This window comes from Ornithorhynchus anatinus, chromosome 3 (genome assembly GCF_004115215.2).
Source record: "Ornithorhynchus anatinus isolate Pmale09 chromosome 3, mOrnAna1.pri.v4, whole genome shotgun sequence".
In the NCBI taxonomy this organism is placed as follows: Eukaryota; Metazoa; Chordata; class Mammalia; order Monotremata; family Ornithorhynchidae; genus Ornithorhynchus; species Ornithorhynchus anatinus.
This window is the reverse complement of record NC_041730.1, coordinates 78,934,103-78,961,098: the sequence shown is the minus strand read 5'-3', so window position 1 is coordinate 78,961,098 and position 26,996 is coordinate 78,934,103. Positions and strand designations below refer to the sequence as shown.

The 26,996-nt window shown below is 41.7% G+C and overlaps 1 protein-coding gene across 1 annotated transcript in view; it reads left to right on the top strand.

Moving 5' to 3' along the window:
- Nucleotides 1-26,996, top strand: part of NRG3 (neuregulin 3) — a 946,219-nt gene that overhangs the window by 376,208 nt on the left and 543,015 nt on the right. The window contains exon 3 of the mRNA XM_039911323.1: nucleotides 12,416-12,545. Coding sequence (XP_039767257.1) covers nucleotides 12,416-12,545 — 130 coding nt within the window. The remainder of the gene's footprint in view (nucleotides 1-12,415; nucleotides 12,546-26,996) is intronic.

Sequence of the window (26,996 nt, the reverse complement as noted above, 5' to 3'; positions counted from 1 at the left end):
TCACCTGATTATTTTTTAAATTCTATTTGTTAAGCATTCACTATGTGCCAGGCAATATACTAAGTGCTGGGGTAAATTCAAGCTAATCTGGTTGGAACCAGTCCATTTTACAGATAAAGTAAGTGAGGCACAGAGATAGATGTAAACAGAAATATCTACTTCAGATAAACACTGCCACGCTATGGAGGTTGCATTCCACTGCAAACCATAGCTTATTCACTGTGCCATGATCTCATCTATGTTACTGCCCACCCCTTTCCCACATCTTCCCCAGACCTGGAACTCCCTCCCCCTCCATGTATGCCAGACCACCACTCTCTCCACCTTAAAAGCATTGTTGAGGTGTAGAGGATAGAGCACGGACCTGGGAGTCAGAAGGTCATGGCTTCTAATCCCAGCTCTGACTCTTGTCTATTGTGTGACCTTGAGCAAGTCACTTCACTTCTCTGTGCCTCAGTTACCTCATCTGTAATAGGAGGCTTGAGACTGTGAGCCCCATGTGGGAGAGTCTCCAACCAACACTGTTTGCTTGTAACTACCCCAGTGCTTAATACAGTGCCTGGCACCTAGTAAAAAAAAAACATAATTATAGGACACAGCATGGTGTAGTGGATAGACCACGGGCCTGGAAATCAGAAGGTAGTGGAGTCTAATCTCGGGCACTTGTCTGCTGTGTGACCTTGGGCAAGTCACTTCCCTTCTCTGTGGTTCAGGTACCTCATCTGCAAAATGAGGATTAAGACTGTGAGCCCCATTTGGGACAGGGACTGTGTCCAACCTGACTTTCTTGTATCCACCCCAACATGTAGAGCACTGCTTGCCACATAGTAATACCATCATTATTATTATTGTCTCCTCCAAGAGGCCTCCCCTGATTAAGCCCTCTTATCCCCGGCTCAGTCTACCTTCTACATCATTTATGCACTTGGATCTATGACCTTTGGTGATATTTTCTCCACCCCCAACATAAAGATATATGTATATATCCTTAAAGTATATATTAAAAATCATTCATTCATATTAATAAAGACTGTAGAAGGTAGACTTCAAGTTTGTCATGGGCATGGAACATGTCTGCTAATTCTATTGCAGTGCACTATCCCAAATGCTTAGTAATAATAATAATAATTATGGTATTTGTTAAGCGCTTACTATGTGCAGAGCACTGTTCTATGTGCTGGGGTAGATACAGGATAATCAGTGCTCTACACATAGTAAGTGCTTAATAAATATCATTGATTTATCAATTGTTTGCAGATGCTGAGCCCTTCGCCATCTATTCTCAGAAAGAACCATAGCCCCTTAAACCAGGCAGAGATACTCTACTTTACCTTATACCCTAGTTCCTCACTTACTATTCTGTTCTACTGATCTTTTTGTTCCTGGGCATTGAAGCATTTCCCTCTCTAAAGGGAGCTTAATCTAGGGTTGTTCTGAGCATTAAAGATGAGCCCCCAGCATAGAATTTTCATCTTACCCTTCAGCCTTTTGACACTCCTTTTAGACTGTGAAGTCAGGGAAATCTCAAGATGAAGGTCAACTCTGTGAAGGTAACAGGGACACTAAACCCCTAGCTTGCTGATGGCGTTGGTGAAATAAAAGACTCCAGCAGGATCTAAAGAACCATGGGAGGATAATGATGATTCTGCTTAAACTTTCAGCTAGTGACTTTCCATTGGTCTAGCCTGCAACAAAGAAGGGCAGCTGCTTATGGCTAGTCCCCTCCCCTTGGCAGTGGGTGTCCAAGGGGTGTCAACCGTGCTGCTTGCTTGGCAAATGAGGTTATTGGTGGGGGAGAGGTTGGCTCTAGTCTGACAGCTGTTTTCTAAGGGCTAAACAGTGTGGCCTAGTGAAAGGAACACAAGCCTGGGAATCAGAGGACTGGTGTTCTAATTCTTGCTTCACCATTTTTGTGCTGTGTGATCTTAAACAAGTCACTTAACTTCTCTTTGCCTCAATTACCTCATCTGTAAAATGGGGACTAAGTCTGCGAGCCCCACGTGGGAACATGGGACATGAACTCTATCCAACCTGATTATCCTGTATCTTCCCCACTGCATAGTAAAATGCCTGGCAGATAATAAGTGCTTAACAAATACCGTTAAAAAAAAGGGAAAAAAAGGATCTGGTGATCCAACAAGGTTGTCAGCTGTTCTGAACCTTGGAACTGTTCTGACTCTCCCTGCAGTTTTTGGCAGTGTGTGACAGAGCTGGGACTTCCCAGATTATATCCTAATCTTCCAGTTCAACACATCTATGCCATCTTCACACGTGTGTACTCACCATGTGCCAAAGCACTCATGTACGTATCTTAGGTGCCCTATTTATTTAAGCACTGTTATCCATAACCCCTTTCGTTCATTCAGTTGCATTTATTGAGCACTTACTCTGTGCAGGACACTATAGTAAGCACTTGGAAAGTACATTTCGGCAACAGAGACAATCCATACCCAACAACGGGCTCATAATCTAGAAGGGGGGAGACAGGCAACAAAACAAAGCCAAACAAGTAGACATGGATCAATAGCATCAATATAAATAAATAGAATTATAGATATATACATCATTAATAAAATCAATAGAATAATAAAATAATAAATATGTGTATATATATATACATATATATATACACAAGTGCTCTGGGGCAAGAGGTAGAGCAGAGGGAGCGAGTCAGGGTGATGGGGAGTGGAGGAGGAGCAGAGGAAAAGGGGGGTTCAGTCAGGGAAGGCCTCCTGGAGGAAGTGAGCTTTCAGTAGGGCTTTGAAGGGGTGAAGAGAGCTAGGATGTGAGGAGGGAGGGCATTCCAGGTCAGAGGTAGGAAGTGGGCAAGGGCTCGATGACGGGACAGGCGGGAACGAGGTACAGTGAGGAGGTTAGAGGCAGACGAGCTAAGTGTGCAGGCTGGGCTGTAGAAGGAGATAAAGGCGTTGAGGTGAGAGGGAGCAAAGTGATGGAAAACTTTGAAGCCAATAGTGAGGAGTCCTTCCTACTTCATGTGAGCTATTTTAGTATCTGTCTCCCCTGCTGGATTATAAACTTCTTGAAGATAAGGATCATGACTACTAACTCTATCAAACTCTTCCAAGGGTTTGCTCTGCACAGAGAAGACGCTCAGTATAAACTGTTGATTGATTGAGTCAGGACAGGTCTTGAATGCTCCCTGACAAGGATTAAGTTAAAACTATTGTTTGATTGCCATAGAGAAAGCCTAGAATGCTATCTGTCATTCAGATGCTAATGTTTGGATGGCAGTACTAGCCTTAGCCATATGTAGAGTGTGAGTAGTAACATACCTGTGTCTGAGAGTGGGAGGAGGCGAGGCCAGGGCTTCTTGCCCGATGAAAAGGCAATCAGTCAATTATTTATTTATTAAGCACTCACTGTGGGCAGAGCATTGTACTACGTAGTTGGTAGAAAGAGTCAGTAGACACATTACCTAACTGCAAGGACTTTATAAACCAGAAGAGAGACATTAAAATAAATACGGGTATGTACATGAATGCTGCGAGGATCTTGTGCTGGCTGTGGTGTCTCTTCTGGATTATTTATCATTATTGTTATTATGGTATTTGTTAAGTGCTTACTATGTTGAAACACTATTTTAAACATTGGGGGAGATACAAGGTAATCAGGTTGTCCCCCGTGGGACTCACAGTCTCAGTCCCCATTCTATAGTAGCTGAGGTGCAGAGAAATTAAGTAATTTGCCCAAAGTCACACAGCAGATAAGTGCCGGAGCCAGGATTAGAACCCACAACCTCTGTCTCCCAAACCCATGCTCTTGCCACTAGGCCATGCTGCTTCCCATCGCTGAGCCCTTCAGTGAGGTACAGAACTGCTCCTGTCCTCTGTTACTGATCTCACTCCCTGGACCCAAAGTCGCCATGATTTTCTCCATCACTGGACACCTCTGATCAGAATGACCATATGCGAAAAGCTGGACCCGACACAGTTTTCTCAATAACCATCTTCTCAAGATTGTCTGACACCAAGTATGAGGATGTTTGCTTACTTTGGTTTTGATATATAATTTCTGATCCTGAATACTTTTGGAGCCAATCAGATAGACAACTTTCATTTCTGCTCAGGGGGACTACTGTTTCTGCTAGACAATACTCAGTGGATCATTAATCTTTCCCCTCCATTCATTCACTGTTATTCAATGGAAGGCTGACTGTGTGCAGAGCACTGTACCTAGTACTTGAAAAGTACAATTTGGCAATCCCTACCCAACAATGGGATTGACTGATTCATTGATCTCGGCCATGGGTCCATGTCTGGATCTGGAGCTTGTACCAAGGCCAAGTAGCCCCAAACTGAATCTGGATTGCTAGGCATCATGTATTTATTCCTTTGATTTGAACTTTTTCTTCTGAAATAGGTGCATATCACCTAACTGGAAACAGTCCTATGCAAGTTCTAGCCTCCTGAAGCAGCACTCGTATTCTGTAAATTTAACAACAGCCACTTTCATGGTTCTGAGCAGGATGGCTAGCAGTGTGATACAGCATGATCCGTTAGCTCTCCCAGCAGCCATTTGACTCAATTGAACTTTTAAGTTCCTGGCTGAAAACGATCTGTTTCTCCTGTCCCAGGAATGTGCACAATCCTCTGATCTTTTACAGAATGAAGAAAATGATCTTTGACTTTTACCAGCAGAGAAATGGTCTGCTTTTCTTTCAAACTGCCACTGCGTTCTTCAGACAATTTTCCTTGCCCATTAAATATTTTATAACTCTATTTCTAGCCATCACTTCTTCCCTGGCGACTGATGGAGAGCTAGCTCAAATCAGCACACGAAGCTAAAATTTCAAGGACACAGCACTCCTTTGTCGAAAATTGTTTAACTTAAAATGAGCACAGTCTTCTTAAACTACCAAATATTTTCTGTTTCAGATTATTTTGTTCAGTTCTATTTTGCACAGTAGATATGTTTGGAAGACCCTCACAGCTTTTCAGGTTAATGTCCAACTTTTAAATTTCTTTTAGAATTTCACACATATTTTACAGATGAGATTCCAAAAAGGAATAGAAAAATCAAATCGAGTCTCCAAATTTATAAGTAAGTTTGAATTTGAGAGAAGACAACCTGATAGTTTTACGGAATCACCAAAATCCTGAACAAAAAAAATCCCTTACTCCCAGAAGTATACTTTTACCAAATTTAAGTAATCTGAAACAGAAAATTGGCAGGACATACTTAATTATCAACATTTAGGTCTTCAAAATATTAAGACAAATGAGAGTGGAATGCAAAGGCTTTGTCATCTTCTCTTGATTCTTCCAATACTTCATTCCATTACTTGGGGCAAAAATTGTATATATTTCATCATTTCAATGTGAATTTCTGTCCTACTATAAAATCAAGTTGTCTTGAGACAACTTAAAATCTGATGAAAATGTCAAATGAAATTTAAGACTAGAGTGTAAGTTCCTTAAAGGCAAGGGCCATGTCTCGTGCTACTTTTGCAGTTCCCAAGATGGATTAGTTCTAATTGGAACAAGTCCAATATTTTGCATGTTGATGGACCCTGAGCTTTCGTGACTCAGGTAAGAGATCTTGGCATCATCTATTCTGTCTCTTCAAAGCATCCAACCAATTTGTGCCAACAATCAAGAAGGCCAGCAGAAGAAGACTGTCACTAGGAAGAAGGGAGAAAGAAATCATTTGGGAAAGTAGCATGTCCTAGTGATAAGACCACAGGTCTGAAAGTCAGAGAAATTGGATTCAAATCCTGATTTCACCATTTGTCCATTGTGTGACATTGCCGAACCTAACTTCTCTGGGCCTCAGTTTCCTCATTTCACAACTGTTCTCCCTTCCTCTGAGCCTGTGAGTCCCATGTGGGACAAAGACTATGATCAACCTATTTACTTTCTTCCTCCCCCAAGTACAGTGCTAACTTTCCATCACTGTAGACAGTACCACTGTTCATCCTGTCTCACAACCCTGTAACTTGGGCATTATTCTCGACTCATTTCTGATTCAAACCGCATATTCAATCTGTCACCAAGTCTTTCTCAGCATCACTAAAATCCTCCCTTTTCTCTCCATCCAAACTGTTACTGCCTTAATCCAAGCACTAACCATATCCCACTTTGATTACTCCCTCAACCTCCTTGGTTACCTCTCTGTCTCCTGTCTCTTCCCACTCCAGTCGATAGTTCACTCGGCTGCCCAGATGATTTTTGTACAAAATCATTCAGTTCATGTTTTCATACTCTTCAAGAACCTCCATCTACCATCTTCCTCCATATCAAACAGAAATACCTTACCATAGACTTTAAAGCATTCAATCACATTGTCCCCACCTACCTTACCACTTTATGATTTCCTTCTACAACCCAGCCTGCACGCTTCACTCCTCTAATGCTAATCTACTTATTGTACCTTGATCTTGTCTAACTCACCCCTCGCCCATGCCTGCCTCTGGCCTGGAACTCCTTCCCTCTTCATATCCAAAAGACAGTCACTCTCCACACCTTCAAAATCTTTTTAAAATGACATCTTCAGGGGGTCTTCCCCAAATAAGCCCCTTATTTTCTCTTCACTCACTGACTGTATTATTAGTAGTAGTTTTTGCAGCACTACCCTTATGCTCTCTTTCTGGCCTGTAATGTTCCCACTGGGGCATAGTGAATCGAGCAAGTAGGCAGTCAGTAGAGCAGTGCAATTGCAAAGTGAACCTGAAGTTTTCATGGGGTTTTTTTCCTTCCATGCAAGACTCATTCAGGGTTGAAGTGCTGTGGGGCGGTGACCCCAAAAGTGTTACTCCATTAAGCAGCTATTTGAAGAATCTCTTCTGTCCATTTCACAGAATACTCTAAATGCTGCTTCAGTCAGAAAGCTTTGCCACTGATGGCACTGCCCAACAGGAAAAGCCAAAACTAAAACCCACTTCTCCTGATTCTCAGAACACTTTTCTTCCCATCAGACCAACAGGGATGAGTTAAAGATAAATGAAATAATGAGGTGTAAGCACAGCTTACGTGAAATTATAGGATGGGCCTAACATGTTTGGAAAGAAAGACTAAGCCTATCATCTTTTCCATCTCTTCCCTGCCCCTCTCTCTTCGAGGTGGAGTAGGATGTACAAGAAATATGTAATGGAAGTTTTAGATGAGAAGATAATTGTGTCACTTAAGCATTATTTAGTCAATTGTTTTCCAGCAGAGGTTTGAAGTGTAGGGTGCTGGGCTTGACTCTGTTGTATTCTTGGAATTTGTGGATTTTTGCTCCCAAGGTCTCAGTACCATGTTCAACGCTGATGTGAGCTATCTTATTCAACAAGGATTTAGTTGTGAAGGGCAAAACCCCTCACATAACTGTAATAAATCAGACTTGCGAATGGATGTTTCTGCTTCTCAGTTCCTGGTTCCTACAAAATATTCCAATTGCCAGTTGCTGACTTTAAATATACAGTTTATACTGAAGGCATTAGTGAACCTGCCCTCTGGACCTCCCTTTCTACCACAGGATAGGTTTCTCACCTATAGGCTTTTCCCAGATCCTTTTCCCATAGAGGGGCTCCATTCTAAGTCTTGCTTTTGTGGAACTCTGTAAAATGTATCCATCTGGATTGCTCACATTTTCATTTCTATTCAGAGAAGCAGCATAGTCTAGTGGAAGAAGCATGGGCCTGGGAGTCAGGTCACCTGGATTCTAATCCTGGGTATACCAAGCACCTGCTATGTAACCTTGGGCAAATCACTTAACTTCTCTCTGCATCAATTCCCTCATCTGCAAAATGGGGATTCAATACCTGTTCTCCCTCCTACTTATGCTGTAAGCCCCATGTGGTTTATAGGTTATCTTGTGTTTTATTATCTTGTAGATTATTTTATATCTGCCCCAGCACTTAGTATAGGGCTTGGCACATAATAAGCCCTTAAGAAAATGTCACAGTTATTGGAACCTTAGAACGGACCTCATTGCTCTAAACCTCACCTATTGTCTGGTTTCTCAACATGGAGCCAGTGGGCTGCATTATTGCAGAGACCTTATTTGCAACAGCTGAATATGAGGTTTGCAGCAGGATGATATTGGAAATTATTTTGGAATAGTCCTTAACTCAGTTCACAGAAATCATATCTGTGCATATTCAGCCTATGTTTCCTGCAGGTCTTTTTCGTATTTGAAAAAATATTTAGTTTAGACTCTGAGTTCATGTGAAAAAGAATATAAAATAGCATTCGGTAGTACAGTATGGTAACCCTAGAGACCACAGTTGTCAGATGGAAACTAATTGATTGTAATTGGTTTGCCATTGTATTGCCTTCTGAGTTTGTAGCCTGTTAAGATCACTTATTAAACACTAAGAATCACCCTTTCTCTGTTGTAGGTTGTGTTAATGACTGAGATGTTCTCTGTGGAATGATCAGTGAATATCAATAAATAGATAATAAGAAATTAGAGGAAAAGTTAACTGATAGTGAATTAATGTAGTGCAACAGTTAGAGAAGCAGTCAAGTATGTTTTATTTCATATCTAATTTCCTGGTTTAAGCTCATGTGTGATAAAATGATCCTGACTGCTGGGAGAGACTCATTTGGTGTACATGTACACGCTGGCCTCTGATGCATTCAAAGTGCCCTACGGTCACTGGAAGAAAACCAACAACCAATCTGATTCAGGGGCTCACTGACTCCCCTTGACAACACCCAAGAGGCAGAAGCATAGGGCAAACTCAATCCAAGTTTAGATGAAAACACCCTGATTTGGACAAGGAGAATTAGAAAGATGCTAATCTCATAGAACATGGATTCAGTGATGATAATCAGGAAGCATATGGAGCCATTTTAGAATTCAGAGAAATGAAGAGTTTGCTTCATCTGCAAGAGAGAGGAATGAGGAAGAATTCTTTGAGGGGTAGACTGAGATTGTGCCAGGGTTTAGGCCTACCATCTGGTTGCCCAGGAAGCCCCATGATGCCTGCCTATCCTATGGCTGAGGACAGCACATGCCACATGCTTTGCCAAGACCCCAAAGTCTACAAGGCACCCGACAGCAGCTTGTGTTTTAAATGAAACAACCCCCTTTCCAAGGAAAGTTTTGTTGCCAAAATCTTAAATACATTTTGCATCTGGCTGAGTTAACCCTTTTGCAGAGCCTTTATTTTTACTTCAAGTCACAAGAGTTTGTTTAAAGATAGGTTCACTTTAGTAGATTTCAGATGTATTTTCTAGGAAAGAACATGTATTCATTTCATCATTATGGAATTCACATTCAATTTGAATAGAGAAGGATAATAAACTAAAACCACCTTCTGAAATGTTAAGGATATCAAAAGCTGATTTTTTTCTAGAAAATCTCAGAAATGAACACCTGGAAAATTACATTGAAATCAGTCAATCAATCATATACTTACTGAGTGCAGAGCACTGTACTAAATGCTTGGGAGAATACAATATAGCAGATCTAGTAGACATGTTCCCTGCCCACAACGAGCTTATAGTCTAGAGGGGGAGGAACACATTTATATAAATAAATATATAAATCCGCAGCCTAGTGACAAGAGCAAAGGCCATGTCATCTGTCACACCTTTCCTCAAAAATCTCCAGTGGTTGCCCATCCACCTCCAAATCAAACAACTCCTTACCATTGGCTTTAAAGCAGTCCATCACCTTGCCCCCTCCTACCTCACCTCATTTCTCTCCTTCTACAACCCAGCCCGCATATTTTGTTCCTCTACAGCTAACCTTCACAATGCGCCTTGATCTCGCCTGTCTCACCACCAATGTCCTGCCTCTGTCCTGGAACGCCCTCCCTCCTCAAATCTGACAATTACTCTCCCCCCTTCAAAGCCTTATTGAAGGCACATCTCCTCTGAGAAGGCTTCCCAGACTAAGCCCCATTTTTCCTTATCCCCCACTTCCTTCTGCGATGGCCTGACCTCTTCCCTTTGCTATCCCTGCCTTCTTAGTCCCACAGTACTTAGGTATATAACTGTAATTTTATTTATGTTTATTGATGTTTGTCTCCCCGCCTCTAGACTGTGAGCTTGGTGTGGTCAGAGAATGTCACCATTTCTTGTTGCGTTTTACTTTCCCAAGAGCTTGGTATAGTGCTCTGCACACAGTAAGCACTTAATAAGTATAATTGAATGAGGATTGAATGAAAGAGTACTGGCCTGGGGTGCTGATGCAGGGGGTGGATCAGAAGACTTGGATTCTAATCCTACCTGAACCACTTGCCAACTGCATATTTTTGGACAAGTCACTTCCTGTGCCTCAATCTAATCATCTATAAAATGGGGATTCAGTACCTGTTTTCCTTGATTATCTTGTATGTACCCAGGGCCTCGTTATGATGCTTGGTACATAGTTTGTGCATGAGAAATATAGCAATTATTATGATTTTCCCTTATTTTTAATTATTTATTCTTCTCGGCAGTTAATTTTCTCATGTTGATATTTTACATGGAATTTATAAATGCCCAGGCTGGATAATAAACCCAACTGTTTTCTAAATTCAAACTTTAAGCCACCTCCAGTTTTTCAGTGTTTCCTTGTCCTTTAGCATATCTGATTATATTAAACAAGAGAAGGGAAAATCCTTCTTAAAATGACAATCAGAGGAAAAAGCAGCAAGTTGTTTTATCAGTAAACTATACTGTAAGCTCCTTATGAGAAGGGAATGTGCATGGTAATTAATAATAATAGTAATAAGTGTATTTGTTAAGCACTTACTATGTGTCAAGCACTGTTCTAAGTGCTGGGGGAGATACAAGGTAATCAGATTGTTCCACGTGGTGCTCACAGTCTTAATCCCCATTTTTTTTTTTACAGATGAGGTAACTGAGGCACAGAGAAGTTAAGGGTCTTCCTCAAAGTCACATAGCTAACAAGTGGTGGAGCTGTAATTAGAACCCATGACCTCTGACTCCCAAGCCCAGGCTCTTTCCACTGAGCCATGCTACTTCTCTAATTCTGTTGTACTGTACTCTCCTAAGCACTTAGTACAGTGCTCTCTAATAATAATGATAATGTTGGTATTTGTTAAGTGCTTACTACGTGCAGAGCACTGTTCTAAGTGCTGGGGTAGATACAGGGGAATGAGATTGTCCCACATGAGGCGCACAGTCTTCATCCCCATTTTACAGATGAGGGAACTGAGGCACAGAGAAGTGAAGTGACTTGCCCACAATCACACAGCTGACAAGGGGCAGAGTCGGGATACACTTAGGAAGCACTCAATAATTATGATCAATTGACTGAGTGGGTTAACAAATGTAAATTAGGCCTTCGCATTGGCCTCTGAAACAAAATATCAGTTTTCCTTACATGAGATTCCAATATGCCTTTCCCTGGGTAAGAGTTTTACTTACTAAGTATTTAATGAAATGAATAAACACTGACATTCTCTTTTATTAGCCCTGAATACTATGTGATTTAATCTGTCTGAGGAATGTTTACAGTTTGAAGATTCATAGGAATCTTGTAAATAATTTCACTCATTTTAATTTGGTTGGCAAGGAAAAAAGTTAGCTGGAAAATGCAGAATATTTTATTCACCTTTGATTTCTTTTTTATTCAGCTGATAATTTATGGGTAGCTATACACTGGTACTGGAGTTACGCTCCAATGTGAAAAAAAAAAAATCTCAATTCCATAAATAACACATAAATATGTCTATTTCATCTTGGAAAGTTGACTTTGACCTACTTTAAACTCAGCCATGTTCAAAGAAAAAAGATCTGAAGAAATGCTGTCAATGCTGGCCATTAAATACATTTTTCCAAGATGAAACAATAAAATTACAGCTCTTTGGTGGTGTTAACTGTTTAAACTAACCATTCTTCACTAGGAAACCTAGTTTTAGTATTTTGCAGCATTTGCATTTTAATGACACAATAAAGAGAGAAACAGTGAAGGAATAATTGGTTCTGCTATTAGCCAATTACAGCTGCAACTAAAAAAAAAACAAAACACCAAACCAGGAATTTATATAGATTTCCTGAGCGTGGTTACACTATTCATTGATCAGATGTTTAATAACATTTGGTAGCAATAAAGAAAAGAGACGGATGCTTCCATTTTCCATGCAACGTATTTGTTAAAATTTAAATTAAAGAAAGCAAATTTGGAAAGCTTTACTGCCATATAATTCAGCTTTTACTGCTACTAAGTTCTTTAAACTGGAGTTGCTCTAGGTTGAAACCAATTATTAAACTTTAATTTAGAAATATGACAGTTGACTAAAATGGCCACATTTCACTTCACTTTCTTCATGTTCTCGCTGGCAGTGAATTGTCAGGATTGTCGTTGTCTTCTAAATGCCTTGGGGACTGATGGCCTTTTACACTGTCAATTTTTCCCATCGCACACATTTAGACAACAGCTTGTGGGGCCTGTATTGCTTCTTTTCGATGAAACGATGACCACATTTCTCCTTTCCGATGTCTTCTGTTGACAGAGACAACTACATATTCCACAGAGCGTTCAGAGCACTTTAAGCCGTGCAAAGACAAGGATCTTACGTACTGTTTGAATGATGGAGAATGCTTTGTGATCGAGACCTTGACTGGATCCCACAAACACTGCCGGTAAGTTCATGATGACTAATTACTTCCCTTTGTTTCAGAGTGTCTGAGGGTGAGTCACAGGCGATCCATATAGAAAACCCTCCTCTGGCAAGAACCAGAGAACCTCCTCTGTGTAGAAAAGATGGTGGTAAAAAAAAAAGGAGATAAGGAGAAACAAAGTGAACCTCCAAATAAAAATGGAGAGAATGCACTGAACATGATTAGTGCTCGCAAGTGCGTGGAAACACACTTAAAGATGCTGACTATTGAATGGCTAGAAAAATGCACTGCTATGTCTGTGCTTATTTGAATGTCTTTAAATCATCAATTTAGTATCCAGTATTCAGCATCAAGTATTGGGTAATTTTCTAGCACCTACAAAATATACTTTGAAGGAAACCAAACTCTCATGAAGGGACCAGGATGATTCTAGAGCAATTAGTGCTCATTGATCCAAGCCTTTAGGGGGCCACTCTGAGTTTAATCCTTTTATTATCCTAAAGGAGTCTTAGGTGTGTCCTAGAGGTGATGAAGGATGTTATATGTTTGCCTGCCCATTAATTCTACCGGTGGTGTAAAACCCCTGCTGAGGTTGGTAAATATTTTCCAATAGGCAGCCTATTTAAGTGAAGTCAATTAGGCAATACTGGTCAAGTTTCAGTGTAATTCGTTTTGTTTAGGCCAGACTACTGCTATTTAAAAGAAACCAATCTGAGACAAGTGGAAATAAGGCTGCAGTTTAGGTCTGATTTTGTACCCTCTAGGAGCCAAATTAGCAACAGAAAACCATGGCCCACCTGGACATTTCATTTCTAGCGATCTCCTTTGTTTTTCCTTTTGATTGGGTATGCTCCAGCAATCATTTGTTCCCACCCCCTCCCCTCCTGTGGCACCAAGATTAAATTAATTATTCTGAGTCATGGAGCATGGAAAATGAGGACATTTTTCTCACCAGAAATATCATAAAACTTTATGGGGTTTTTTCCTCACTGTTTAGTAAGGTCACCAAGTGATTTGTATCCTGCAGTCGCTACCTCCGGAGTCTTAACTAATTACAGTTGGCAGCAGGAAAGATTCGGCAATTTAAGAGCTAGTGGATCAATCCCACATGGGGAGCAAAGTTGTTGGAAAAGAGTCCTGGCAGCTTTGCTCCAAAATCCAGGGTTGGGTAGCCAGAGAGTTGCCATTTATGAGAATCCCTGTAACAGGGTGATGATAATCTGATTGATATTTACCTGGACATTGGCTTTGAAACATTGGCTTTCCCAACATTGGACCTGACCAGAGGGCCCTGTTCCATCAGAGTATAGTTTGGTCGTTTTGGGTTGTGGGTTCTCGAATTAGCAAAAGAAGCTCATTGTTCTGGTTCTTTAATTTAATCCCAGATCAGGCTGAGATAAGAATGTTTAAGAGTGGACAACATTCTTTCACTCTCTGCTCTTTCTTGGACCAGGTAGGGCTTCCGTTCTTCAGTTTTCATTGGATTTCGTGCTCAGCCATTTCCAGATATCCTATCAATCACGCTAGCTCCAAAGCATGATGCAGGGGGTGGGTCCTGGAGGCATAGCTTTATCTTGAGGGTTTTAGGTTTATTTTGAAGGCTTCAACCTTCACACAATTGTTAAAAACCTCCTCTATCCAATCTGCTACCACTGATCCTATCCCACCTGATTATTTTATCATCTTGCAGGAGAAGCAGCATGGCCTAGTGGATAGAGCACAGGCTCGGGAGTCAGGAGGATCTGGGTTCTAATCCGGGCTCCGCTAAGTGTCGGCTGTGTGACCTTGGGCAAGTCATTTAACTCCTCTGTGCCTAGGTTGCCTGTAAAAGGGGATTAAGACTCTGAGTCCCAAATGGGACAGGGACTGTGTCCAACCTAATCAGCTTGTATCTACCCCAGTGCTTAGTACGGTGTCTGACACATAATAATAATGTTGGTATTTGTTAAGTGCTTACTAGGTGCAAGGCACTGTTCTAAGCACTGGGGGATACAGGGTTATCAGGTTGTGCCATGTGGGGCTCACAGTCTTCATCCCCATTTTACAGATGAGGTAACTGAGGCCCAGAGAAGTGAAGTGACTTGCCCACAGTCACAAAGCTGACAAGTCACATGGCTCAGTGGAAAGAGCATGGGCTTGGGAGTCAGGGCTCATGAGTTCAAATCCCAGCTCTGCCACTTGGCAGCTGTGTGACTGTGGGCAAGTCACTCAACTTCTCTGGGCCTCAGTTCCCTCTTCTGTAAAAGGGGGATTAAGACTGTGAGCCCCACGTGGGACAACCTGATTCCCCTATGTCTACCCCAGCGCTTAGAACAGTGCTCGGCACATAGTAAGCACTTAACAAATACCAACATTATTATTATTAAGTGGCAGAGTTGGGATTCGAACCCATGACCTCTGACTCCCAAGCCCGGGCTCTTTCCACTGAGCCATGCTGCTTCCCAAGCACTTCACAAGTAGTAAGTGCTTAACAAATACCATTATTATTAGGCAATCAGTGTGGCGTAATGGATAGAACGTGGGCCTGGGAGTCAGAAGGTCATGGGTTCTAATCCCAGCTCTGACACTTGTCTCCTGTGTGACTTTGGGAAAGTCACTTAACTTCTCTGTGCCATAGTTACCTCATTTGTAAAATGAGGATTGAGACTGTGAGCCCCATGTGGAGCTAATAATAATAATAGTAATTGTGGTTTTGTTAAGTGCTTACTATGTGTGGCTCTATACTAAGCGCTGGGGTAAAAACGAGATAATCAGGGGTAATCAGGTCCTACACGAGGCTTCTTCTCTCAGGGTCGCAAGCGGAGAGCTTCCTGTACGCTACCAGTCTCGACTATGGGAGGGAGAGTCAAGCAGAGGCCTGTCCCTTCCATTCCTAGCTTGGGCAGTGGCTAGTGAGTGGAAGGCTATCTGCTACAAGTCAAAATTCATCTGCACTGGGCAGCAGCGGCACGGGAGAGAGTCGAGGGCGGAGACTCAAGTTGACTTAGTGAAAGGAGGCACCACTTCCATAATTTTACCAAGAAAACTCTCTAGATACCCTACCAGAACAATTGCAGATGGAGGTGGGGCGTTAAGGGAGAGAGGTGTCCATGGCTTCATTATGGGTCGGTGACAATTCGACAGCATTAGACAAGTCTTTAATTGCCTTCTTCTAGAGAAACAACATGGCCTAGTGGAAAGAGCATGATTTTAGGAGTCAGAAGACATGGGTTTATAATCCCAGCTCTGCCAATTGCTCCAACAACTGCTTGTTATGTGACCTTGAGCAAATTGCTTCACTTTTCTGGGCCTTGATTTCTTCGATTGTAAAATGGGGATGCACTAACTGTTCTCTCTCCTGCTTAGATCGAGAGCCCCATGCGGGACAGGGACTCTGTCAGACCTAATTAAATTGTATCTATCCCAGCATTTAGAACAGTAAGTACTAAACAAATAGTATAAATAAAATGGTCTGAGCAGAACTTGAAAAATAAAAACCTCTAATTTATGTTTAATGAAGAGAAGTTATTGTGTTGTAAATGTTCGTCTTCAGTGACTACATTTATAGAAGTGATATATACTGAAAATATGGAGAGAGACAGAGAGACAGAGAGACAGAGAGACACTGTGAATATGCAGGTTTCAAGTATTGTGGATTAGTGGGAAGAGCTCAGGCTTGGGAGTCAGAGGTCATGGGTTCTAATTCCAGCTCCGCCACTTACAGCTGTGTGACTTGGGGCAAGTGACATAACTTCTCGGTGCCTCAGTGACCTCATCTGTAAGATGGGGATTAGACTGTGAGCTCCATGTGGGACAACCTACTTACCTTGTCTCTACCCCAGTGGTTAGAAGAGTGCTTGACACATAGTAAGAGCTAACAAATACCATCATTATTATAATTATTATTATTCTTATCCTGTTTGGGCAGCTGCAATGTGAGCTTCATCCGTAGAATAATACATCTCCATCTGAACTGACATTCTCCTCTCACCTTGCCTAAGTGTCTCTAGAAAAGAGACCTTCAATCATTGAAAGTATGATTTAATTTAGTTATCCTAGATCACAGTTTAGCTAATCAAGGTTAAATATGCCTGATGAATTGAGCAAAAAAGAGTTGGGGGACACAATGGTTTTGCATCAGATCATAGTACATCATCTATTCTTGCATGAACAAATTGCACACATACTTTTCACCTCCCTTATTATCTTACACAGCTAAAATGATTTGGGTCTCACATCAGCCAAGACTCAAAATATAATTTAGTAACTAAATAAGGTGGTGATTTGAGAAGCAATTTCTTCAAGTACATTTTGCCCCTTATGGAATAGTTAATAGAAAAATAGTATTGACTTAGATCCAGCTGGGGAAGGGTGTTTAAATGAGGAATCAAAATCTCACTTTAATCAATCCCAACTCTCCCTTTCATATGTTCTTCTAAAGAATATTGGCTTTTTGTGGCAAGTTCTTTTTTATTTTGTTTTATTTTGTATTTTTTATTTTGCCATAAAAATGGTATGCCTCTTCTCTGTGCTTAGTTCTTTTTAAATGTTTGAGGTAGTCAAGGGTTCTGGGAATAATCCACAAAGAAATATGTTTCATAATAAAAAAATAATAAATTATTATTATCATGAAGCACAAGACATTTTGTGGATGATGATGATGATTATATTAAGTGCCTACTATGTGTAAACACTGAGGTAGATGATCGCATTGGACAGAGTCCTTCTGCCACATTGGGCTATAGTCTCAGTAAAAGTGCATTTGGTTATTCTATTGATCCTCCTAATCACCTTGATCTAATACCAAGACCATTCCAAATTAAAGATGATCATTTATAATATCTTCCTTCAAAATAACATAATGACTTACACCTTTATTTGCCTCCTTCCCAAGTCTCTGGGTCTGCCACTTGTCACCAATTTCTGAAGTTTGACTGGTAGCCCCTCTATTCTGCGGTCTTTTTTTTTCCTTTAGTATCATAAATCCCCTTTTTATGCTCACTTGCAGTGCATTGGGCAGAAAGTGGTTGTTGGCATAACTTTAGCTATGTGATGGAGTTGAGGCATGCAAAGATTCAGACAGGGACAGAGACAGGGGAGAAGGGTGGATACACATATGACCTTCAGATAGGCAACATCCAGACACCTACCTCATTCTTTTCTTCCTGTCCTTGGCCCAACTCCACCAACATGAAGTAGAGTTTATGAGTACAAGTGCTTCAGGCAAGTTTTGGTTTTCAAAGCTAAAGCTAGACCCCAAATTCATCTTGCTTTTGAAAATTATAGAATTATGAACATTTGAACTGTCCCGATGAGGTGGAGAAACACAGATTTCAATCTTTCATACTTAGCACTATTCAGAACCCAAATGTTCTCAACATTGAGCGAGGGTTATTCCCATGTACTGTTGAGGTGGTTCAGGTTGCTGGGTAGGTACTTTGTCAGCAGCGCTGGGTTTTACTTAAGCGATCCATGAGTCTTAAGGAACCTCCTCATTTGAAATGCAATTAGCTGTGCAGTTCCTGCCTGAAACACTTCATTAGACGCGCCTCCCAACCAAGTTAGGAAGTACAGTGTATGGCACAGAATAAGCATTCAACAAACATTATTGTTATTATTATTACTACTACTATTATCATCATTATTTTTATCATTATTGTTATAGTTTACATGGTAGTGATTCTTCACCTGAGTTTGCAACTATTTAATGTATTTTCCAAGTGACTTGTTTTCACGATCACATTGTAGAAAATTGGGATTTTACCAATTGAAAAGAAAAATATTGAAATAGGCAATGAGAAGCATATGCTAGCATCAGCCTCAGAGAGAAGTATTCTGAAAAGTGGCAGGATGAGCAAAATGGAACATGAGCAGCAAGTCCACTTAAACTGAGTCCCATGTGAGACAGGGGCCATGTTCAACCTGACAAACTTTCATTCATTCATTCATTCATTCATTCATTCAATCAATCAATCAATCAATCATATTTATTCAACACTTACTGTGTGCAGAGTGCTGTACCAAGTGCTTGAGAAAGTACAATACAACAATAAACAGTGACAACCCCTGCCCACAACAAGTTCACAGTCCATGTACCCCAGAGCTTAGGAAAAGTGTTTGACACATCTTGGCTCATCTTATGCTGTCGAGTGGTCTCCGATCCATAGCGACCCCATGGATGCATCTCTCCCAAAATACCCCACTTCCATCTGCAGTCATTCTGGTATTGCATCAGTAGAGTTCTCTTGGTAAAAATATGGAAGTGGTTGAGCATTGCCTCCTTCCACGCAGTAAACTTGAGTCTCCACCCTCGACTCTCTTCCATGCTGCTGCTGCCCAGCAAAGGTGAGTTTTAACTTGTAGCAGATTGCCTTCTACTCGCTAGCCACTGGCCAAGCTAGGAATGGAATGGGTATGCCTCTGCATGACCCTCTGTCCTGTGGTAGAGTCTGGTAGAGTATTGGAAACTCTCCAGGTGTGACCCTGGGAGCGGAGCTTGACACATAGTGAGCTCCTAACAAATACCATAAAACAAAGCAAAACAGGGCCACTCTTCAGCATCAGGAAGAGGAGATGCAGTAACTCTTGAATGTTAAAAGACTCAAAAGGATTTAAATGGACCAGAAGTGTTTGGAAGTCAAATTCAAGCTTTCAAGTAATGTGTCTCTCCTGTCCCCTTGACGCCCATTAAGGGTTTCCCTAGTACAACCACAGAATAGATTTTCTAGGCCTAGGAAGGGGGAACATCAATAGTACATCTGATGAGTTTGGAAAGCCGCTGGACTATCACAAAGCTGTTTGGAGCTTTGGAAATATGGGGCTGCCAGGAATGACTATGGAAGGGGTAAAGGCTGCCAACAAACATGGCAGCGGAGGAGCTTCTTCCTTGACTGAAAGATGGCAGAGCAAGGCCTGGGAAAAGCTAAGAGGATCCACGCTGGGATTCAGGGATGTCTTCCTTTTCAGCTCCTACTAAGTAGGTGGTCATGGCCTAGTACTATTCAACTCCCTTTGTGTTCTATCTTAGCTGCATTTCCTACTCCCATTGTGGTCTATCTTAGCTGCCTTTCTGAACTTTAGAATCAAACATCACCTTTGACATTTGAATAATGCAGCCACCTCATGAAGGTTCTTCCTTTTATGAAGCAGGTTGGCCTTGTGAAAGGAGCACAGCCCTGGGAGTCAGGGCACCTGGGTTCTACCCTTGGCTCTGCCACTTGGTTGCTGTGTGATCTTGGAGAAGTCACCTAACTCTTCTGTGCTGCAGTTTCTCATCTGTAAAATGAGGATTAAGTACCCGTTCTTCCTCCAATTTACACTGTGAGCCCGGTGAGAAAGAGGGATGGTATCCGACCTGATTACCTTGTTCAGTGCTTCATCGTGAATGGTATTTATTGAATGCAAAGCATTGTACCAAGCATTTGGGAGAGTAAAATACCATAGGGTTGGTATATATGTTAGCGCACAGATAAAACTGCTTAACCAACCCAACGGTGTCCAACTCAATTTGCTTGTATCCACCTCCGTACTTAGTGAGGCCTTCCCAGACTGAGCCCCACTTTTCCTCTGCTCCTCCTCCCCTCTCCATTGCCCTGACTCCCTCCCACTGCTCTAACCCCCTCCCCGCCCCAGAGCACTTGTGTATATATTTACATATTTATCATTCCATTTATTATATTACTGATGTGTATATATCTATATTTCTCTTTATTTGTATTGATGCTATTGATGCCTGTCTACTTGTTTTGTTTTGTTGTCTGTCTCCCCCCTTCTAGACTATGAGCCCATTGTTGGGTAGGGGCTGTCTCTGTTGGCGAATAGTACTTTCGAAGTGCTTAGTACAGTGCTCTGCACACAGTAAGTGCTCAATAAATACAATTGAATGAATGAATGAATAAAGTGTCTGGCAAGTAGTAAGCACTTAAAACATACCACAATTATTATTATTATCAGCAGCAGCATCATTGTTGCCATGTATAGAGGTGTAGTGTTTCTGGAAGACTTAGTCAAGGGTAAAGCATAAAGCCAGTTCTGAACATCAGGATCAAGCAGAGGTAGGTTTTCAAGAGCCAACTGAAGATATATTAAGTTCCTTGACAAATGTTACTCTCAGAAATTCAGAGAGATTCTGCTTGTTGTGGAAGTAAAGCACTTTATGAGGTTCGTTATTTCTTCCCGACCACTAGGGTGCCATATCCAGAGAGCAGCTGGCTAATCTGGAAGAATGTGATCTAGTGTAGTTATGATGCTGATGATGTCAATTAGGAAGCTTGTGCACCCATCTTCCCCCCATGACTTTGGGTGACAAGCTACCAAGAAAGCTGTATGTTTGTAGCTAGAGACATTTTATAAGAATACTGGCCTGCTGCTTCAGAGAGCAAATTTAGGCTTTGGGGTCCCTCGCTAGAGGGATGCGGCATAATGTCTGCAAGTTACAAGTAAGCAATAACAGGAGGAAAATTTTAAATATATTTCAAGTTCATCATTGCTTTTCTAAGGTAAACATTGAAGCATTTCAGCTGATGATATTTTCCACCACCCAAAGATAATTTAAGCAATTTGCTACAGATATATTCACAAGCCAATGATTTTCCTGAGAGGTTTGCTCATTGCCCTTGACATGAAAAACATTTTAAATTATAATGCAGGTTCCTTTTCTACATCAGTGGAGCTGTGCTTAAGGTTTTCAAGAAATATGCATTTTGCTTTACAATATCTTGTGATATTGTGACACCTGTTTATTCAGTGTGAACCTGTAATACATTTTCCAGTTTTACTTTGTTACTTCGTTGGAGGGAATCCATCATAATGGTAGAGTGAGCTAAAGACCACGAGGAAAAGGATACAATTAAGGTGCCGTAGAATGTCCTACAACCTGACAATCAGCAGTGGCCTATACCCAGGTTCACATCCTATGGCTCAAGCGCCGTAGCCGGCTCTCCTAGAGAAGCAGTGTGGCCAAGTGGAAAGAGCACGGGCCTGGGAGTCAAAGGACCTGGGTTCTAATCACCTCCAACCCCATGCCACTTATGTGCATATCTTTAAATTATATACTGCTAATTCTGTTGCATTGTACTCTCCCAAGTGCTTAGTACTGTGCTCTCCATATAATAAGTGCTCCTTAAATACTATTAATTGCTTATTCATTTATAGTAAGGTCTGTCTCCCCCTCTAGACTGTACACTCATTATGGGCAGGGAACATGTCTGGTAATTCTGTTGTATTGTGCCTGGCCAAGCACTTAGTATAGTGCTGTGCACACAGTAAGCACTTAGTAAATGTCATTGATTGAATGATTAATCCCAGCTCTGCAACCTGTCTCCTATATGACCTTGAGCTAGTCACTTCACTTCTCTGTGCCTCATTTACCTCATCTGTAAAATGGAGATTGAGACTGTGTGCCCCATGGGGGACAAAGACTGGGCTCAATCCAATTAACTTGTTTCTACTCCACCGCTTAGTACAGTGTCTGGTACCTATTAAGCACTTTAAGCAGTGTGGGTCAGTGGAAAGAGCACAGGCTTGGGAGTCAGAGGTCATGAGTTCTAATCCTGGCTCTGCCACTTGTCAGCTGTGTGATTTTGGGCAAGTCACTTAACTTCTCTGGGCCTCAGTTACCTCATCTGTAAAATGGGAATTAAAACTGTGAGCCCCGTGTGGGCTTATCTTGTATCCCCTCCGCAGTGCTGAGAACAGTGCTTGGCACATGGTAAGCACTTAACAAATGCCATCATCATTATTATTAATTAACCTGAAGAAAAATAAGCCAGGGAGAGAAGGGGAGACATTTAAATCTGCTGCTCAGGGCCTCGGGCTAAGGTAGACCCCTGCATCGAACACCTCACAATACGAAGTGGCTCAAGCTACCTCAAAGTCGAGGCAGATGGTATAAGGACATAGCACTCCATCCTCTGAGGAGGAGGAAGGTGGGCGGCTGTGGCTGGAGCACCCCCAGCTATCCCATGCCCGAAGCTTCTGGCTGCAGGGCAGGGAAGGTTGGTGTCCTGTTGATCGATTAGACTGTAAGCCCGTCAAACGGCAGGGACTGTCTCTATCTGTTCCCGACTTGTTCATCCCAAGCGCTTAGTACAGTGCTCTGCACATAGTAAGCACTCAATAAATACTATTGAATGATTGGTTCTGGGGAGAGCAGGAGACTTTGGAGACTTTGCTACAGTCCCGAGGAGAGCCTACCATGCTGACCTTTCTGCCTCTTTCAAGTGAAGATGTATTGCATTTAATAATGCTGACATACAGGGCTGTTATCATAGTTCACAATATAAATTTCCTTTCAATGTCCCTGCCGTCTGTGCAACCTTGGCAGTGAATAGACCACTGGCCTGGGAATTAGAAGATCTGGATTCTAGCCCTAGTTCTGCCTGGATTTGGTTAATGTGGGCAAAAACCACACATGCCCCTTACCTTGATTTGTGCCCCTGCCTGCCTAGTCATTACTTGCGCTTCGAGCTCCAGTGGGAAAACAAGCTCCAGTGGGAAATGTGAGAAAGTGTGAGAGACTTTGAACAGGCCACTAGAACTATATTCAATACTCTATAGATTCTCAGGATTACAGCTCATCTTCTGTTCCTGATAGAAGTCTCCATCCATCTGCACTCTTTAGATGGGAAGGTCACTGAAGATGGACATGATTATGTTAGGTAGTACTGAAATGCTGTTTCCTTCAGGGAATCATCTTCAAGTAGGTTAAATACTAAAATAGACTATAAAACATGCTACATATACATATAAATATGTACACAGTTACGTACATGTGCATCCAACTCAATTAACGTATATACCTCAGCACTTAAAACAGTAGTTGCCACATAGTGCTTAACAAATACAGTCATAATAATGATAATAGCAATAATGATAAGTAACCTGATATGACTTTCAGTCATGTATAGGAATATACGCATAAACATTACATACATACACAGTATCTAGATCTTGATATGTCAACTGAGTGTGTGATAGATGTGATGCTTTTGAAGTGGGTTTGAGTGAATGACCACTTTAGCTAGTTCTAGCAAAAGGTTAGTCTTCAACCATATTAAACCCTTCACACTAAGCCATGGCTTTTGAAGTAGATGAGACCTTTCTGTTCCATGACCACAATCTGCACACAATTTTTTGGTCCAACATCTCATGATACAAGTTGAAGGAAAGGCAGATCTGGAGAGAGAGCATATTAATGGCTTAATGCAGACCCCTCCTTCCACTCCTCAAGCCCCAGCCCCACTGAGCATAGCAATCCACTCTCTCTTTCCCTTATCTCTCTCTCACCCCCTTATACATGAACCCCATAGTAAGTGCTCAATAAATATGACTAAATGAATGGATGAACCCCAAGTAAGTGTCGAATATGAAGGGAAATAACACAGTGTAAAGGAAAAGGCACAGGCTGGGTTCTAATCCCAGCTCTCCCACTTGCCTTCGGTGTGACCTTGGGCAAGTCACTTAACTTCTCTGAGGCTCAGTTTCCTCAACTGAAAAATGGGTATACCCAATACCCTGATTTCCTTCCTGTTTAGACTGTGAGCTTCATATGGGACAGAGACTATGTCCAACCTGATTAATGTGTATCTACCCCACCTTTAGAACAGTATTTGGAAAATAGTAAGTGCTTAACAAGTAATTATTATTATTGTTAAAATCAGCCTACTCTGAGTCTTAGTCAATCAGTGGTATTGATTGATTTCCCCTCTGTCTGTCCCACCCCTCTACCCAAACCGCAAATAGGCAGCCTAATATGAGTCTCTGGATGTTGGAGAGAAACCTTTTTTGGCAGGTCCACCTTTATTTAGGATCACATTTATCAGCCTGGCTGACCAAGAGGCACAGCCCTATTCCCTATTATGTTTATGTGCCTATAGGATGGAAGAGGTTGTCCTTTTGCTACACACATCCAGCTGAAATTGCACCATCAGCAGCATCTTCTTTATTGCATACACATACTTTTTTAGGGGCAAGAACCATATAGTTTATGTTATCTGTGTCATGCTTAGCACAGTGACTCATCCATTCAGAAGAAGGACTACTAAATTGTTAATATTTGGAGGGAGTTCAGCTGAGCAGTTGTAAAAGCAAAGAGGAATACCCAGGTTATGGACGTTATATAAGACTTGCTGCAAGGAGAATTGCGTAGTGGATAGAGCACGGGCCTGGGGTTCAGAAGGTCATGGGTTCTAATCCTAGCTCTGCCACTTGTGACCTTGGGCAAGTCACTTAACTTCTCTGTGCCTCAGTTACCTCATCTGTAAAATGGGGATTAAGACTGTGAGCCCTCTATGGGACGGGGACTGTGTGGCACATAGTAAGCACTTAAACAATACCGTAATTGTTATTATTATTCAGTCTCCCAGACCAGGGATATCTGCACTCCACTGTCTCCTTTTCAGTACTGATATCTCAGAATCAAACAATCTAATATGTATGGAGTACTTACTCTGAGCTGAATACTGTAATTAGTGCTTGGGACAGTAGAATACAATAGACTTAGGGGGACAAGATCCCTGTCCTCAAGGAGTTTACAGCATTAAAACAAATTACAGGAGAATATGTACAAAAGTCATGTGGGAGTGGGCAGAAAATCATGGATTACAGATCCAAGTGCTTAAGTGAAGCAGGAGGGAGGGCAAGTAGGGGAAATGATGCAGAAGGGCAGACTTAATCAAGGAAGGTCTCCTGGAGGAACTGTGATTTGAGTAGGGCTTTGAAGATAGTGGGAGTGGTGCTCTCTCAGATATGAATGTGGAAAGAGTTCCAGCCAGAGGGAGGATGAATCATTCTAAAGATGATTCTAATATACATTAAAGGGTGGTATGCCTGGGGTGGTGGAAATTAATTGGGGAGTACCTCCTGGACGAGGTGGGGTTTTAGAAAGCCATCAAAATGGGATGGCTGAGGTCAGTCAGGGTGTTAGTTTCAGGTGAAGGAAGACTGTAAACTCACTGTGGGCAGCAAATATGTCTGCCAACTCTGTTATAGGGAACTCTTCTCAGTGTTTAATACATTGTTCTGCACACTGTAAGCACTCAATAAATGCCATTGCTTGATTGATTGAGGAAGAGCATGAGCAAAGGATGGAGGTGGAAAAGCCTTGCTCATTGCATCTTTCAGTGCCTGGGCACCACTATTGATTCCCAACTTCTTAAATTGATTTTATATGGGAAAAAATATAAAAACACTGTTTGTTAGCCTCATTATAGAAAGACTCCATTTAGAACAAAGTGTTGCCTCCTTAAATTGAGCAGGTGGACTATTAAATCGCTGTTGGAAAAAGACATGTAAGCTCAAGTGCCTTGACTCCAGTCCATTGGAGAGCGATTCCGATCCAACACATGCCGACAGGTTCTACATCACAACAACCTTAAGAGAAATCTCTCTGACATCATCTTGCCAAGTTTGGAAACACGTTTTTCAGAAATGCAGGGGTGCCCCTCCCCACTTCCCCCCAGAAAAGTGCTCAATTTCAGGATAGACATTTTAGAAAAGTTCTTAATTGTCCTGTCTCCTCCCCTGTGATTCTTCTCAGGGTGCCCTGGCTGCAGTAGAACTATTTTGCTTTCCACTGAGCACATTCAGTGGATCACATTTTCCTAATGATTTCCCTTTGGACAACTTTGTTTACTAAACAGTTTAATTTCCAAATCCCTTCCTATTTTGTAGGCAGTGAAGCTTGCCCAGGAGATGCAGGTTATGAATCAACAATGAAGGCACTCATTCGAAGCTAAAGGCATTTTAAAGGGCAGAGCAATGTTAAAGAAAGTCTATTTGTACATCTATATTCTAAATCCAAGGGCAGCTCATCCAAATGCTTCCAATTATTCAGACCGAGTCCCTTAGCAAGGAACAAATCATATAGTTCGTTTTATTTTATTTCTAGTATCGTATAGTCTGTTTTATTTTATTTCTACTATCCGTGTTAGCACCTCATAGCTGCAAGAATAATCAGAACAATTGTTTGCTGAAACAATAGTTAGTCCAGACCTGTATCCAGTTCTGTTAGAGTTTTCTCTAGTACATATCTTAGCCTTTTTGACACTGTGGCCAGGCCTATAAGGTGCAAGCCTCAAGGCAGATGGAAAGTAATTTCATACATTATGCCTGGCCATTAATGGTGCCTGACTCGCTAGCCAGCTGATAAGCTAATTTGCGACTAATACCTCATGTCACAGTCGGGTTGAAAAATATCAGGTTGAGCTGGTGGGGTCCTGGAAGGATGAATCAGCATACGTGTGCTCGCCTCTTTTCTGGGAACGGGCTGAGAATTGCCAGGGCAGCAATGAGGAGGGGGTGTCCAGATGGGAGTGACAAAAAAGCCAAAGATATGGTCAATTGGACAGACCATCCAGCTGGCTTGGATGTGGAAGAAGAGCGATAATAGCTCCATGCTTGTCACCAAGCATGTTGCTCTAGGCTGAGCTAGGCATTAATGGGATTCTTCCTTAAAATGTCTTCAAAACTAGCTTGCCCCTTGGATATGCAGCC